This window comes from Cupressus sempervirens, chromosome 3, assembly GCF_028749045.1.
Source record: "Cupressus sempervirens isolate cs-2001-9-10 chromosome 3, ASM2874904v1, whole genome shotgun sequence".
Classification (NCBI taxonomy): Eukaryota; Viridiplantae; Streptophyta; class Pinopsida; order Cupressales; family Cupressaceae; genus Cupressus; species Cupressus sempervirens.
In genome coordinates this window covers 571,001,644-571,015,816 of record NC_143120.1, presented here as the reverse complement: position 1 = coordinate 571,015,816, position 14,173 = coordinate 571,001,644, and the positions used below count along the sequence as shown (strand labels likewise).

The window sequence follows — 14,173 nt, the reverse complement described above, 5'->3', positions numbered from 1 at the left end:
TCTAAACGTAACTTTTTATTCCAAAGGTAATACCAAAGAAGTAGAAGTCTCCAAGCCAAGCCGTATAGTGATCTTTAGGTCAGTTCGCCTTCACCGCTCATGAGGTTTTAGAAACCCAAGTTATGTTACAGTAGATCCATTAAAGGCACACATGGGCATCTTCCAAACAAAACAAGAAGTACACCAGAAACTGAAATTCCAGTGTAGCTTTTAATTTTGTTTAAGTCTTGGAAAGGATCTACTTCACATCTTTAGTAGAGACATTAATTCCAAAAGTAATTCAATGAAATCTCCCAACAAATTAATTAAGTTTCAGGGATAAAAACCCATTTGATCCTTTCATATGCTTTATTTAGTCCAAATTCAAAAATGGTGGCTTGTATCTTGATTCCTTAGCCCATCAGTAGACCACTTAGGCCGAGATTATTTTGTCTACTTTGAATCTACCTCTAAAAATACCTCCCTATATAGTGCTCCTGTTCTTACCAAAACTCCTAATTCTTTATCCAAAACCTACACAAAAACTTTAGGAAGGAAACCCATTCAACACATAGAATAAAGAAATTGTGTATTTTTGGCTTTATGCTGCCAGGAAATTATTTCACTAGATGCAGATACTCTCCAAACAGTTTAGCATAATGGAGATGCCTCCCAAGAGTGCTTGAAGCCTCATAAGTTTATATTCTTGTCATGACACTAAAGAAGCATAAATTATGAAACATTATCAAATGATTAAAATAATTCTTTTATCTAAAATGCATGGAGGAGATCAACTCTTGCATAAATTTGATTATTGGGAATTTGAATATTTTACTGCATAATAGTGCTCATACTCACTGATGAAAAGTTCATGAATTCCATTGCCCCAGTTTTAAAATAAAATTAAAATTAGAAGTCAAAGCAATTTATATTTGACAATTCAACCTATTCAAAAAAATACAGTAACTCGGTGAAATGCATGCTTAAGCTGATAAAAGAAAAGATGTAATGATAAAGTATTGCATACACACACATAGAGAAAGAGAGATTACCCAATCAACACCTGCCCTATATTCATGAAAAAATGCAACTTCATGCTCCCCACCAAAACAAGATATTTTAATGCGGCATTGAACATCAAAAGCACCACTATATCTCTCATCTGTTATACCATTCATGTATCTTGGAGATATGACCATCACACGATGACCTCGAGATGCAAGGGCAATAGGTAAAGATCCACAGACATCACCAAGCCCTCCAGTCTTTGAGTATGGAGCAACTTCTGCTGCTGCAAAAACAATATTGAATGAATGTTTGACGCGGTCATCTCCTCCTGCAATATCATCGTGAGAATGCATTCCTCCTCTAAGCACTCTATTCTTCTCTCTCTCATCACTTCCCTGTATGTCTGCAGCATCATTTTAGAATATCAGGACTTCCATTTTTAGTCCAACCACACAATATAATTTAACCTAATGTGAGGTAGGTAGCATATCAAAAACTGGAAAAATATACTTTTGTCAACATCTTGTAGTACAACCTCTTTTATGTAAATCTAACACTTGTTTAAATCCTATTCTTCGAGATATATGCCTAAGATTTTCGATGTAAAATGTTCTAATAAATTACCTCCAGACATACTGCCCCCTCAATCATTTAAGAAATATTTCCATGGAGCTTAGAGTGTACTTAAGGGTCTAGAGAAACATGGCACCTATCCACCTTGAATGGTATGAAAATAAGGAAGGAAAGCACTTAATTATGCATAAATACATGTCAGTGAGTAGCTTTGACAGTACCACCTTTTTGGTATTCAAGATTAGCTGCAGTAACCAACAAACTTTACTGTGTCATTTTATATACCATGCCCTCCACCTAATCTGCATATCACATATGATAACAAAAACACTATACTAGATGCACATAGAAAAAGTTATAAAGGACTTTTTGTCTAGGCAAACCCAGGTTTAATGTGTACTGTGAGAAGATTCTTTTCTAACAAAGTTGTCAATCTCTGCATATTATACAATTTTCATATGTTCAAGCATTTTAACTTTCTATCAACTCTTTCATGTGAAATCATTTCGATTTCATTCTAGGTTCTATCATCATTTTAGAGCACCCTATTTCTAGAGAACCAATTTCTGACATGCTACTGCTGCTTCTGCTTAATGCATTGGGGAAGCATGGACAATTTGAGAATAAAACCATAAATAGATTTGTACTCATTTTGAGAGGAACAAACTCTGACCTAAGAACCTTTGTGGGTAGGGAGGATAAAGTTAAAATCATTAAAATTTGAGACAAAAACAATAATGTAAGATACTTTATTACTTGGGGAAGTTCTGACTTTATATACACAATTTGGGTTTGATTGTTCAAGAAAGCTTGAGTGGTTCTAGAAAAATGTGAATTATTTTCCCATTGCAGCTCTGGATCAAATTTTTTTTTTTTCCTTGACTAAAATTGGATAGTTTTCTTTGTAATTATAATAGAAATGATTTACATCACCCAAAGATTATAATTGCAAGTTTTTGAAGTAATACAAGATGCATTTGCACAGACATTTGCATTACTTGGGAAAGCTGTGAGTTTGTACTTTGTAGATACGTATTGGCTCTGATTGTTCAAGCTCAGATTGAACAGTTCCAGAGAGTTATTTTTCCCATTGCAGGACAGACCCCAGTGCTTCTTTTTTCTTGCCTAAGATTGAAGAGACCTTTTTGTAATATAGAAGAAATTATTTACATTGGTTAAGAATTATAATTTCAAGGAAAAATATTTAAGTAAACTAAGATGAATGTGTGTGTGCATGCCCACTCACCCACCAGCCCCACACACACCCTCACTCATGCATGCATGCATGCAACCACGCAATCACACACCAAAAAAAAGTAGAGCAAAGGCATAAAATGCCACTTTTAAATGAAAAAACATTAATCTAAATTATCTAATATTACATGATGTTACCTTAGGCTATTATAATCAGTTTTTACAACACACCTTCCACAAACCAAGTAGTGTGTAAACTTGGCTAGGGCATGCAAAATTTCAAGCATTTCCTTATCATAAATGCAACAATTCAATTCTGTCTCTTTAAGTTTGCAGCTTTCAAAAATCTATACATTTGTTTTTGCACCAATACTGCCCCAAGAACTTACCCAATGTCACACTCTAGCTTCCCCTCGAACTTGCCCCATCTACACCACTCACCTATCTTCCCCTACAGTAATAACACTAAGTTAAGGAGCTACAAATGTGGATAGGTTAAAGAAACTTATATTGTTCACATTTTTGGTCCCTAATAATGTGCTTGCATGTTCATTGCTAGATAGCAATGGCTATACCGTCAAAAACCCATATTAATGCATATACATTTTTTATTTATGGATGTTGTAAACTTAATTAGTTGTGCGCATTTTAGGAACACTTGAAAATAAGAGGTAGAAAGGGAAAGAGAAAGGGAGTGCATGCAAGGAATATGTGAAATGGAAAAAAAATGAAGGTACATCATCTACATCAACTCATTTGAATGTAGCAAATGAGCTGAATGCGAACCAAAAACAAATGTCAATCACCCCAGCTATTGAGATAGACACAAACCAAGATCAAATGCCAATGTTAACACTAAATGTACTAAATGCAAACCAAGAAAAAACACCAATCTTGACACCTTCTAGAATTGTCAATAGGAGATCAAAGTATCTAATTAATATTGATTAAAATATTTTGGAACCAATCCTTGATAAAATTCTCAATTTCATTTATAGGAGAATGAACAATAAAATTTGAAAAATATATTGTGAGAGCTTAAATCAAATTCAAAGGCACCAATTGATTATTGAATTGATTAAAAATCTGAACATTAGAGACCCTATGAAAATTCTTGGCTTAAAATAATCCAAACCAATAGTGAGAAATCTAATCAGTTTATAACAAGAAATAAGCTCAACATCGTGCATCAAAGATTCCAACATTACTCAACATGCTCTTATGTCAATCATAATAAGAAAGGAAACCAAATGTTATTGTTCAATTATCAAAACAAGACACTTAAGATAAGTAGAACAACACTACATGCCTTAGAGAGATCGTAGAAAATTGTGGATCCTGATAATAATTTTTATTGAGTATTCTTGGGTAGTTTATTGTGCAAAATCAAGGTTTTTTTTTATTAAGGAAAAAACAGGTTGTGACAGGGCCTCGAAACCCAATACATTTAGATTTTGAAGAGGATATGAAACACCCAAAAGAAGAAAAGTTGCAAAAGATAAAACAGAGCTAAACGACAGCTAAAAAAGATAGATGAATCAAAACTCCAGCTGCCCAAACAAGGACTCCAACAAAAAGATCAAAGCCATACATCAAAGATCGAATCTCCAAAACAGGGAGATCCTTGGGGTTTTTAAGGCTCCCCAAAACATATAATTGGATTTTAACATGCCTGCCAAAACCATCTTCAGAAACCGCCAAAAAAGATTGAACCACAACAAACAGACTAAAACTATGTGGTACAACTAAGGTCCCCAAACTACTGTGGGTTTTATCTTGGATCCCACAACCAAGATGGCTTCCAAAACCATAACAATGAAAATAAAGGCTCTTGAAACTTCACTAGCATTTTGCAGAAGAAATCCGAAGATGAACTAGCTAGAAGGCTAGGTATAAACATTGAACCCAACACCATTCATTTCTAAGCAAAAAAAGATTTCCCAGAAAAATAGAATCTTTCCCCCAATAAAACTCCCCTCCACCTCAATAGAAGGGGATCCCACCTCTATAGGAAAGTCTATAGAAAGAGGAATCCTTCTTGAAGACCACTTTTGAATCCACCTCACAACTAGCACAAGAAAGTCCCTCCAAGTCACAGTCAGCCTCACCCGCAAAACACATCACCACCTCCATAGATGACAGATCCACCTCAATAGGACATGAGTAAGGAAGATAGTGACAAGAAGAGTCAAAGGCTCCCAACAAATAGTAGGAAGGCAGCTCTATATAAGTCTCAAAAGGAAGAGGTAAAAGAATGCCCTTAAGAGCCCATTGAATCACAAGAAGAGAAATGTATTTGACTCCACCAAGAGTTTAAGGAACCCCAAAACCTTAACACCTCCTTAACCAAAAATAGTCATAGGACCCCTAGAGAAAAGAGAACAAAAAGGCCATGAAGACAATAAATCCCAACTACGATAGAAAGTCACGACCTTCCACATCCAACAAACCATCAACCAAAATTCTCGGTCTTGTCAAAACCCAAAACAACAAAACCTCAGCCACAATCCTACCACACTAAGCGAATGCAATAATCAACAGGATTGAAGATACCAAGAACAAGAATAGGGAGCAAACAGGCATATGCTCAATAATGGCCATCCACTTGAAATACACACCACTAGCTGCCCCAAACGACACTGAACAAGATACCTCCAAACACCTACACCAAGAGATTTCAGCTACATTGAGGAAAAAATCCTAAAGAGAGGGAGGAAATCTAAAGGTCCCAAATTGACAAAGTACACTTGCTTAATAAAATTAGCACCGACCAACTTTCCCACCTCTGCAAACAAGATACCATCTTCCCACAAAGAAACCTTTGACGACACCACACCAAAACCCATCAGTAACTCTACACCTGCAACTACTCCAACAATAAGGGGCAAAAACCTTCGACAACAGATTAGAAACGAGGAGCCACCAAACAATACTACCAAGAAGCACCAACATTAGGGTAAAGAAATGCCACCCAATAAGGATGAAAATGCCAAGCCTAAAATCGTCAAAGCTCCCCTTCTGAAAAGAATCAAACCCTAACAACTCCACAACCTTCTAGCAAAACTAGAAACCTCGATAACATGGCCCACTTAGCACAAGCATAAGGGAATTAAGGGTTAGTGCACAATTAAGTCCACCATTTTAAGAAACACATACCCAAGAACCCCCCAAAACACATAACTCAAAGACTACTAGCAACCTACAATAAAGGACTTCAACTTCATGGAGAAAGGATCCCATTACAAAGGAGGAAAGTGAAAAGGTTGAAATCATCAATGCTCCCACCCTTCAGAAAATCAGCACCATCCACATTCAACTTTTGTTCAAAAAAGATATCAATCACCCAAGAAATGAAGCCACTCAAACAACAACACCAACATTGAAAAAAGAGGGCTTCAAGGTCAGGGAAACCCAAATCAAAGAGAGGAAAATGAGAGGATAGAGATTGTCAAAGCCCATTCCTAAAAGAAAATTAATCCAGTGCAATCCACCTCTAGATAGGGGATCTCCACAATAAAAAAGCCTAAAACATTGCCCAAAAGTTTTAAAGGCACCCAAAACCATATGCAGGTAAGAGCAAAACAATAAAAACCCTTAACCCTACTAAAAATTGGCCCAAACAAGAATAGGCCTAGCAGAGAACGAAGAGAAAATAATCCCCCCATATCACAATAACAATTTATGCCCCAACAACCAGAAGCACCCAAAACACATCTATGTCCGGAATGGGATGAAATAGAGGCAAAGAAGCAAAGAAATGTCACCTAGAAATAGAGGATGCCAGCTCTCCAAACACCTCCAGCAAACCACCATGGACCGCTAGCAAACACGACCAATGGAACAATATCTGCTCATCACTATCTCCATATTGTCGTTCGACTCAAGGACATCCTCTATAACACCTTTGCCTATAGAAACCCTAGCTCGTCCTCCACCGCTTTGATTCTCTCTTCTTGTCATTTGAAAACTATATGGTGGTCATTAGGAAATACTATATATTAGCCTTTTAAAAAGTTACTCCATGTGCAAAGTGAAGGTTGCCATTGATGCCTTGCAAGCATAAATTGAAAAGCTTCACATTATCAAAGAGATGTTGTTAGAAGGTGAACATGATCTAGAAATTGTGAATTACAAAGACTTGTTTGACCCTTAATCAAAGAAACTACAAAGGAAGGAAAGAGGCTAGAGCTAGTTTGAAATGCCCCATCTCCAATAATTCTTTAATGGTTTTCTCAGTTTGTTCTTATATTTTCTTGGTTGTCGATAGAGTAAAGTAATTATGGGTTTTCCCCTTCAAGTTCAATAGTATGCTCAAAACAACCCTTTTGTGGAGGAAATTCTATAGGAATGTTGCTCAAAATGTCTTATGTTTGTTAGGATAAGTTAAATGTCCACATGTACAGTTTTCGCTCCATTGGACGAAAAAATTTCAAGCAATATGCATTGTGCTATCATTCTTCTTGTCCATGTCTTATGGCTCTCTCCATTCCTTCGAATGATGCTATCCTTAAGTCCCATTAGATAAACCTTGTGAGAGTACCTCTTGGCTATTGTGTTGGAAATAAAGTTCCATCTTTTGAAAATCATGATAATATCTCCCTAAAGAATACAACTACTAGATACCCAATACCACATTGGAACCACCTATATTCACCACATAGAAGTCTTTCCTAATTTGATGTCTTCCTAATGTGATGCTTAGTTGTTGAATATTTCATGCGCATGGAGTGGTAAACCCATCTGCCATGACTACCACAAATCCTTCAGAGAATTTAGTTTCTTATTTCATCCTTATTACAGAACCTTCACCAATGAAATTATGAGTAGCACCATTATCTATTCCAATAGGCACTTTCTTTCCTCATAGAAAACTACTGATTTAGAAAGAGTGCTATTTGTGTAATCTTGAGACTGTGGCTAATATTCCATTTTCTTCATCATCTTGTCAATTGCAAAGCATCCACAAGCTTAACCCACCAATAGGGATTGCCTATCACAACCTACTCATAAGGTATTCTCCTGCTTCCAATTCATCAACACCTTGCCTTTTAAAAGGTTTCCCAAGCACTAATCCTACTTCCAATCCTCTCAATGCTTACTTGCAACTCCATCCAACATCCTTGACTCATTCTATCACTCATAGAAATCTCTAATTGCATCTACACCCACAACCTGAACACATATGTTCCCTCATGAACTCAATGCCTCCCTTGACTTGTTGAGACATCAATTAGGCTCTCATCTTTCTAATAAAACTCATGACTCTTTTGGAACTCCTCATACCCTTACAAACTTCCAACAAATCCTCCTAAACCCTCAATACACTAAACATATTCTTGTTAATAGTGACTATCCTTACGTCACAATACACTCTTCCTCACACCTTAATACACCCTAACCCTTCCCAAGGGTTTCCATAATGCTTGTATCCTAAGAGACCCTTGCCTCATTACCGTACCAACCTCGAACACATCAAACAATGCAATTATGATCCATTTCAAATACACAAGTCCATTTACTATCAAACTGTGACAGTCTTGCATTACCCTTTGAGACAGCGATAAAGCAACTTAGTTTGAATACCATATTACCCTCTGATACATCAAAAACATGTTAGTGCACATCAACTCATCTGCAAGTGTCCTCCAAACAACCCTAAATGCATAAAACATGACCAAACTTCAATCTTCCTGCTACACTCCAGTTTGACACAAATTGTCTCATCATCTTCAGATCGAAGGCACATGATTATGGTTGCATGATTCTCTACAATCCTAGAAGTATGCATATGCCTATATCATCCTACAAAATATAAGACTTGGATCTATGTAAAAGAATAGGTTCCTACATTTTTATATACTTATTGGATACCCTAGATAGGGTTTTGCCAAAAATTTTACAAAAACTTGAATAACTTCCTTCAAATAGAATGGAATGAATTACTTCCAATGCAAAAATGGGGATGTACTAATGCCTTGCAAATGTAGAACAATGACCAGATCATTGCAATAAGTTCACACCACGAAAATAGGTTGTGATCAAGCAGTTAAATGAAGAAAACAATGGAAAATTACAAAGTCCCCCATCTTTATTGCCAAACTTAGTGATCTTGACCAATACATCCTTCCTAGAGAAATTACATCATATTTACAACTATATTGACCCATTTCAACAAACTGACTTCCCTTAACTACCATAACCTACTTGGTGCAAGAAATTGTCAAGCAACTTGCTTGATAAGTTTTGTGCATTTTTTGCAACTTTTACATGCTTTGCCCTTGTTGCCAACCCATTAACCCCAAATGATTACATTTCATGTTTTTACATCAACTATGACCTAAAACTATGAATTCCACCCGTGGTCTTTCATTTTTTACCATTTGACCCAATATGACAATTTGTTCATTTGTGACAACTTTCAAGACCTTATAACCATAACATTGTACTAATTGGCTCTCGATGCCCTTATTACATCATATTTAGTCTACAAAGACCTTATGTACATGCAGAATCCTTCAAAACACAAATTTTTCGTAGGCCTTTGGGGGCAATGAGGTGCCCTTGCACCATCTACTTTTCTTTCTTTGAGTTTCAAATTCTTCTTATACTCATTTCGTCATTTGATATTGCTTCTAAGTTGTGTGCTTGTACTCATTTTTCACACCTATGTCCTACCACCCGTTTCTCCTTACAAATAAAGCACAATCCCATCTTTTGAAGTTTTCTCCTATCTTCCACCATTGGGCATGATCGAGGAGGTAGTGTCCTAGGTTTCAAGTTTCTTTTAAAGGGAAGTAGGCTATGTGACCTAGCATATTCTTTGATACCCCCTTTCTTTTGTTGTACTTTCCAATTTCAAGGCCCTCTATATTGCACCTTGAAGAGATGTGAGATCAACGACGTCCACCAAACCATGCATTGACTATGATAGTGCTTTCAATAAATATGGTGTGTTATCCTTTCCTCAGTAATTTTGGGTACCATGTCTAAGATCTTTTGGAGTTCAACCACACTATTGCTCCTCGTTATCTTAATTGCGTTGGCGCTTTGAAGTGCTTTTCAAGATGCTTTTGATCCAACTGATCTAAACATTTTGTATAAATTCATTGTAGGTTGTAATGTTCCTATACTTGTTGACTAATGATAACATAGTGCCACCAATCATGCAATCCCTTCCAAGTGTAAAATGTAAGATTTGATAGATTCTTCTATAATTTATTAATTGGACTAAGGGAAATATAGACGTCCAAATTTTGGATCCAAAAATGTGCCAATGACTTTTCTTGATCCACCAAAACTGAGGAGTCACTTTACTCGCCCTGATAATGCTGGAGACTTAATAGGGCCTTGTCATTTATTCATGTTAATATGCTGGAGAATTTTTCAAATAATATATGATCGTGTACTGTAGAAACTCAGCAACAGGTACTAAATAAGTTTCAAAGTGACACAGACTCAGCATCAGCAAGTCTGTTATGCAGATATGACTGGATGTAGAGGCCATGACTGAAATATTCTGAAAAGTGAAGTAATTGTATTTAAAGAATGAAGCCAAATATTGTATTTATAGAAGCAGTTTCAAACTTTCAAGGAGTGCACATTAAGCGATGATAAAACTTTTATATACAGCAGCCTCATGCTCATGAATAGAAGTATATTCAAAACACTGATATGTGTTTGACAGTCAAAACTTGCTTGAATTATCAGATGTGCATGAAGAGCTCATAACAGGTTTTATGAAGTCAGAAATGATTGATGGAATGGTGGTGTTGAAATTTATACAGTTAGCTTTCAAACATATCTCAAATAGGAAATATGCCAAAATAATCTGTCAGAATTTCCTAAATCAGCGAACTGGAGGATACCATTCAGGTTTGTCAGAGGACCAAACAGATTTCCAAGAGTCTCATGCTTGTGAATGGCTATTGGGAATAGCAAGCAACGGTAAAACAAAGTGAGAGATGCATATATTTTATCTGGGTATGACACATATTCCACATAAGAGCATGGATTATATGTATAGCTAAACAAGCAAAAGAATTAGAGTGATCCATTTCTATTATCGATAGCTAGTAAACATGATAACCCATGTTATATATGAAGAACATATAACAAGAGGTTCCAGTTTTAATGTGATTTGGAAGTCGTAATACTCAGAATGTCACCCGGCAAATATCCAAGTCAGAATCTTATTGAAATGGCACACCAATCGCTTTGTGAATTTTCTTGAGTGCAGGAACGGCAGAGTTACAGGAGTAAATAGCAAGGAGTTCTGTATTGATTGCCACCAATCCTTGAGGAACTTTTATTAATATCCAATGTTATTGCATATTTGTTGCAGGTTGGAAGAGCCCTGTTCAGACTTCGAGGATGAATAGTGCTAGCACATGATGATCACTTTTTTGAAGGCAGAATGATTGAATCAGCATTCTATGCATCCTTATAACAGAGGAAGAAATTTGAAAGTAATATTATCCCTGACACTACTTGCACCATGGGATGGCACACCCATTTTTATACCAGTGTTGCAAGTATATGAGAATGGTCACGAAATGTCTTGAGCATGCAGAATATATCAGGAGGCTTTGTTGGCTGTTCTGCGACATACGATTGCTTATTTAATCTGCACAATGAAGGATTTGGAGACATATGCAGGTTTGCTTGGAGGCCATCTTTATTACTAGGAGTTGTCAAAAATGGAAGACCAAATATACTAAACAGGTTGAAGTATTCCTTGCGGACTTGGAGTCTGGAATATTGTAAGAATATTATAATCGTTGCTTGAAAAAACTGTAGAGATTCTAAGGCCACCTATATCATTGCCCATTGCCGTTCAGAAAAACTGAGAATGGTCATGTAGTGTTGGTTTTTATCCCTTAAAATAATACCTAATTATAAATTAAAAGCTCACACTATGTAAAACAAGTATTTAGTTATTTGTTTTAAAGCGGTGTGTCATTTGGAAATAACCATATGACCCATCGTTCTCTATAAATAGGAGTTTGAAAGCAAATGAAGATACAATTCATATTGATATTTTTTATAAAAAATTATGATGCACTTATGATGTATTATATTCTCCGATTGGCGAAGAAATGAATTCTTGATCAAAGCTCATGGATTGAATCATTGGGTGAATTGTGTGTGATTCGGATAAATTCACAATAGATGGATCATCCGTAAGGAGTGTCTCTATGTGCAATTTCTATTTCCAGCATAATTTGTAAGCGTATCTATTTTATTTATTTGATTAGGGTTTGAAATATTATTAAGTTGTCCTTTATAAAAAAAATTTAAATTCTATAAATATTTTAATGTTTGGACAAGTGGACTGGATCATTATTGCATTTTAAAGTTGATAAACATAGATACTGTGAAATATTTAATTGTTTCCGTATTTATGTCTAGTTTGTCTACATATCGCAACAGTTAAAGTGCATCCTAGACTAGTTTAAAATTGCATTCATATTATTGATCCGTTGCGTCTGAATTATTAAAATTGTTTATAGTTTAAGTATATTGAACTTTATAAAGTTGTACATTTCAACTTATAATATTGACTCTAATTGCCCATTTAATTAAGCACTGGTCTTTATATTACTCTTGATTGATAATCCATATGCTGGCAACTGTTTCATTTCTTTCCAATGAGCAATTAATATAATCATTTGTTGCATTAATCGGTACTTCTTTCTTAAAACATTCATACAATCATTTACTTTTGTTCTCAGTTCATAATTTGCGGGTTAGAAGCTTTTGATAATTCTTGTCATTTTGGAAACCTTCATTATATTCGCATTCTAATCAATTTGCTTTAAGCATCTTGGATTTAAGGTTGTTGTCCAGGATCAGTTACACAAGCCTTGGTTTTGCAAAGCCCGAAGTGTAGGGGATTTGGATCTCAATCCCGTCAAATTAGCCTTAACCAGTTGGATATCCCAGCATCGAGCAGGCAAGGCTCGTAGGATTCCAATCTGCGGTTTTGGAAACCAGCACACCCTTTGACATAACCCTTTATTAGGTTGTCCTCTTTCCTTTCTAGGGCTTTTTTGTGCTCTAGCATGAAAATATTCCAATAGTGGGATGTCTCCTATTTCAAGGTTAATTCTTGAGTAAACCTCAACATATTCATCAATGTCATTAACTACTGGATTGGTTTCTTCTTCTTCTCTTGTTGGCCCTTTCCTAGGTAGGAATGAGGGCCTTGCTCACTAGGAACTAACCCAATGGTGTTCTATTGTTATTTTCTTGTGCTTCATGGGGATGTGTCCCCTAAAATTTGAGACTTTTAGACTCGCTGTCATCCTTGGTGCGGTATAGGGATGGGGAATGTTGTTTCAAATGGGCAAACATAGTAATATGGGGACGCATCCCCCCCCTTTTGCCTCATGCACCAGGGACGGGGACACACCAGGGATTTGGGGACTCTATTCCCCCATCCCCAACAACACCACCAAATTCCACCACCTCCACCAAGGATGGGGGACATCCCGGTGTTAATTATTTGCTGATTTGACTATCTATGTTCAATATTTGATGTTCCAATTCAATGCAATATTCAAGTATTTACTCTTTTACATCTTTATATCTTATATTGCAATACATCTTTTCATAACTAGCATATACAAACCCCCCCAGTCCCCCATCGTCATCCCCCCACCAACCCCCTGTCGTCCCCAAATTAAGGCAACTTTGTCCCCCTGTCCCAAAAACTTGTCCCCCCATTCCCCCATCCCTCAGGGCGATGCAACTATGTGAAATAGGGTACTATCCCTAAAATGCCACTTTGAGAGCAGTAGTATGAGAGTACAGCAAGAAGCCCCTGAGATACCTAGGAGGCAGCCAAAAGTCCCCAACTCGTCTCAAGGACATCTAGTTGTCCCCTATGGCCCAAGCCACTTTTGGACAACCAATGTTAAAAAATAAAGCATTTTTAAATTTGAGAAAAGCATTGACTACCCCACAAGGACACCCAAACCACATTTAACAATATCGAAACCTAATCTACACATCAAATAACCAATAAGAAGAAATATAAATTGATTTTCACATTCGCAAAGGAGAAGAGCAGCAAGAGAAGGAGAAGTTGGTCAAGGAATGAACAATAGTTACAAGGGGTTAGGGCATCAAATTTACTTGATTTAGACTTGTAGACCTACCATCTACTGATTATAGACCTCCCATCTACTAATTATGGACGGTTGTATATTATTGTGGGCTTCTATGTTTAATGTTTACTAGGTAAGTTATGGTACTTACATTTTTAAAATTTTATGTCATTTCATGGTTGAAATTTGGAGCCTTTGGGATTTGTTTCTATATGTATGTTATATATTACAATGAAAGCATTGGAATTTGATTATTTTGCTTATCAATCACATGTGAAACCTCAATTCAAGATGGATGGTCACATAGAGTT

General features: G+C 36.3%; 1 protein-coding gene across 1 annotated transcript in view; it reads right to left on the bottom strand.

The window, feature by feature from the left end:
* The window catches only part of SS1 (glycogen/starch synthase, ADP-glucose type), a 70,232-nt gene that overhangs the window by 28,356 nt on the left and 27,703 nt on the right, over nt 1-14,173 (bottom strand). Inside the window, exon 2 of the mRNA XM_089820966.1 lies at nt 1,032-1,390. Coding sequence (XP_089677092.1) covers nt 1,032-1,390 — 359 coding nt within the window. The remainder of the gene's footprint in view (nt 1-1,031; nt 1,391-14,173) is intronic.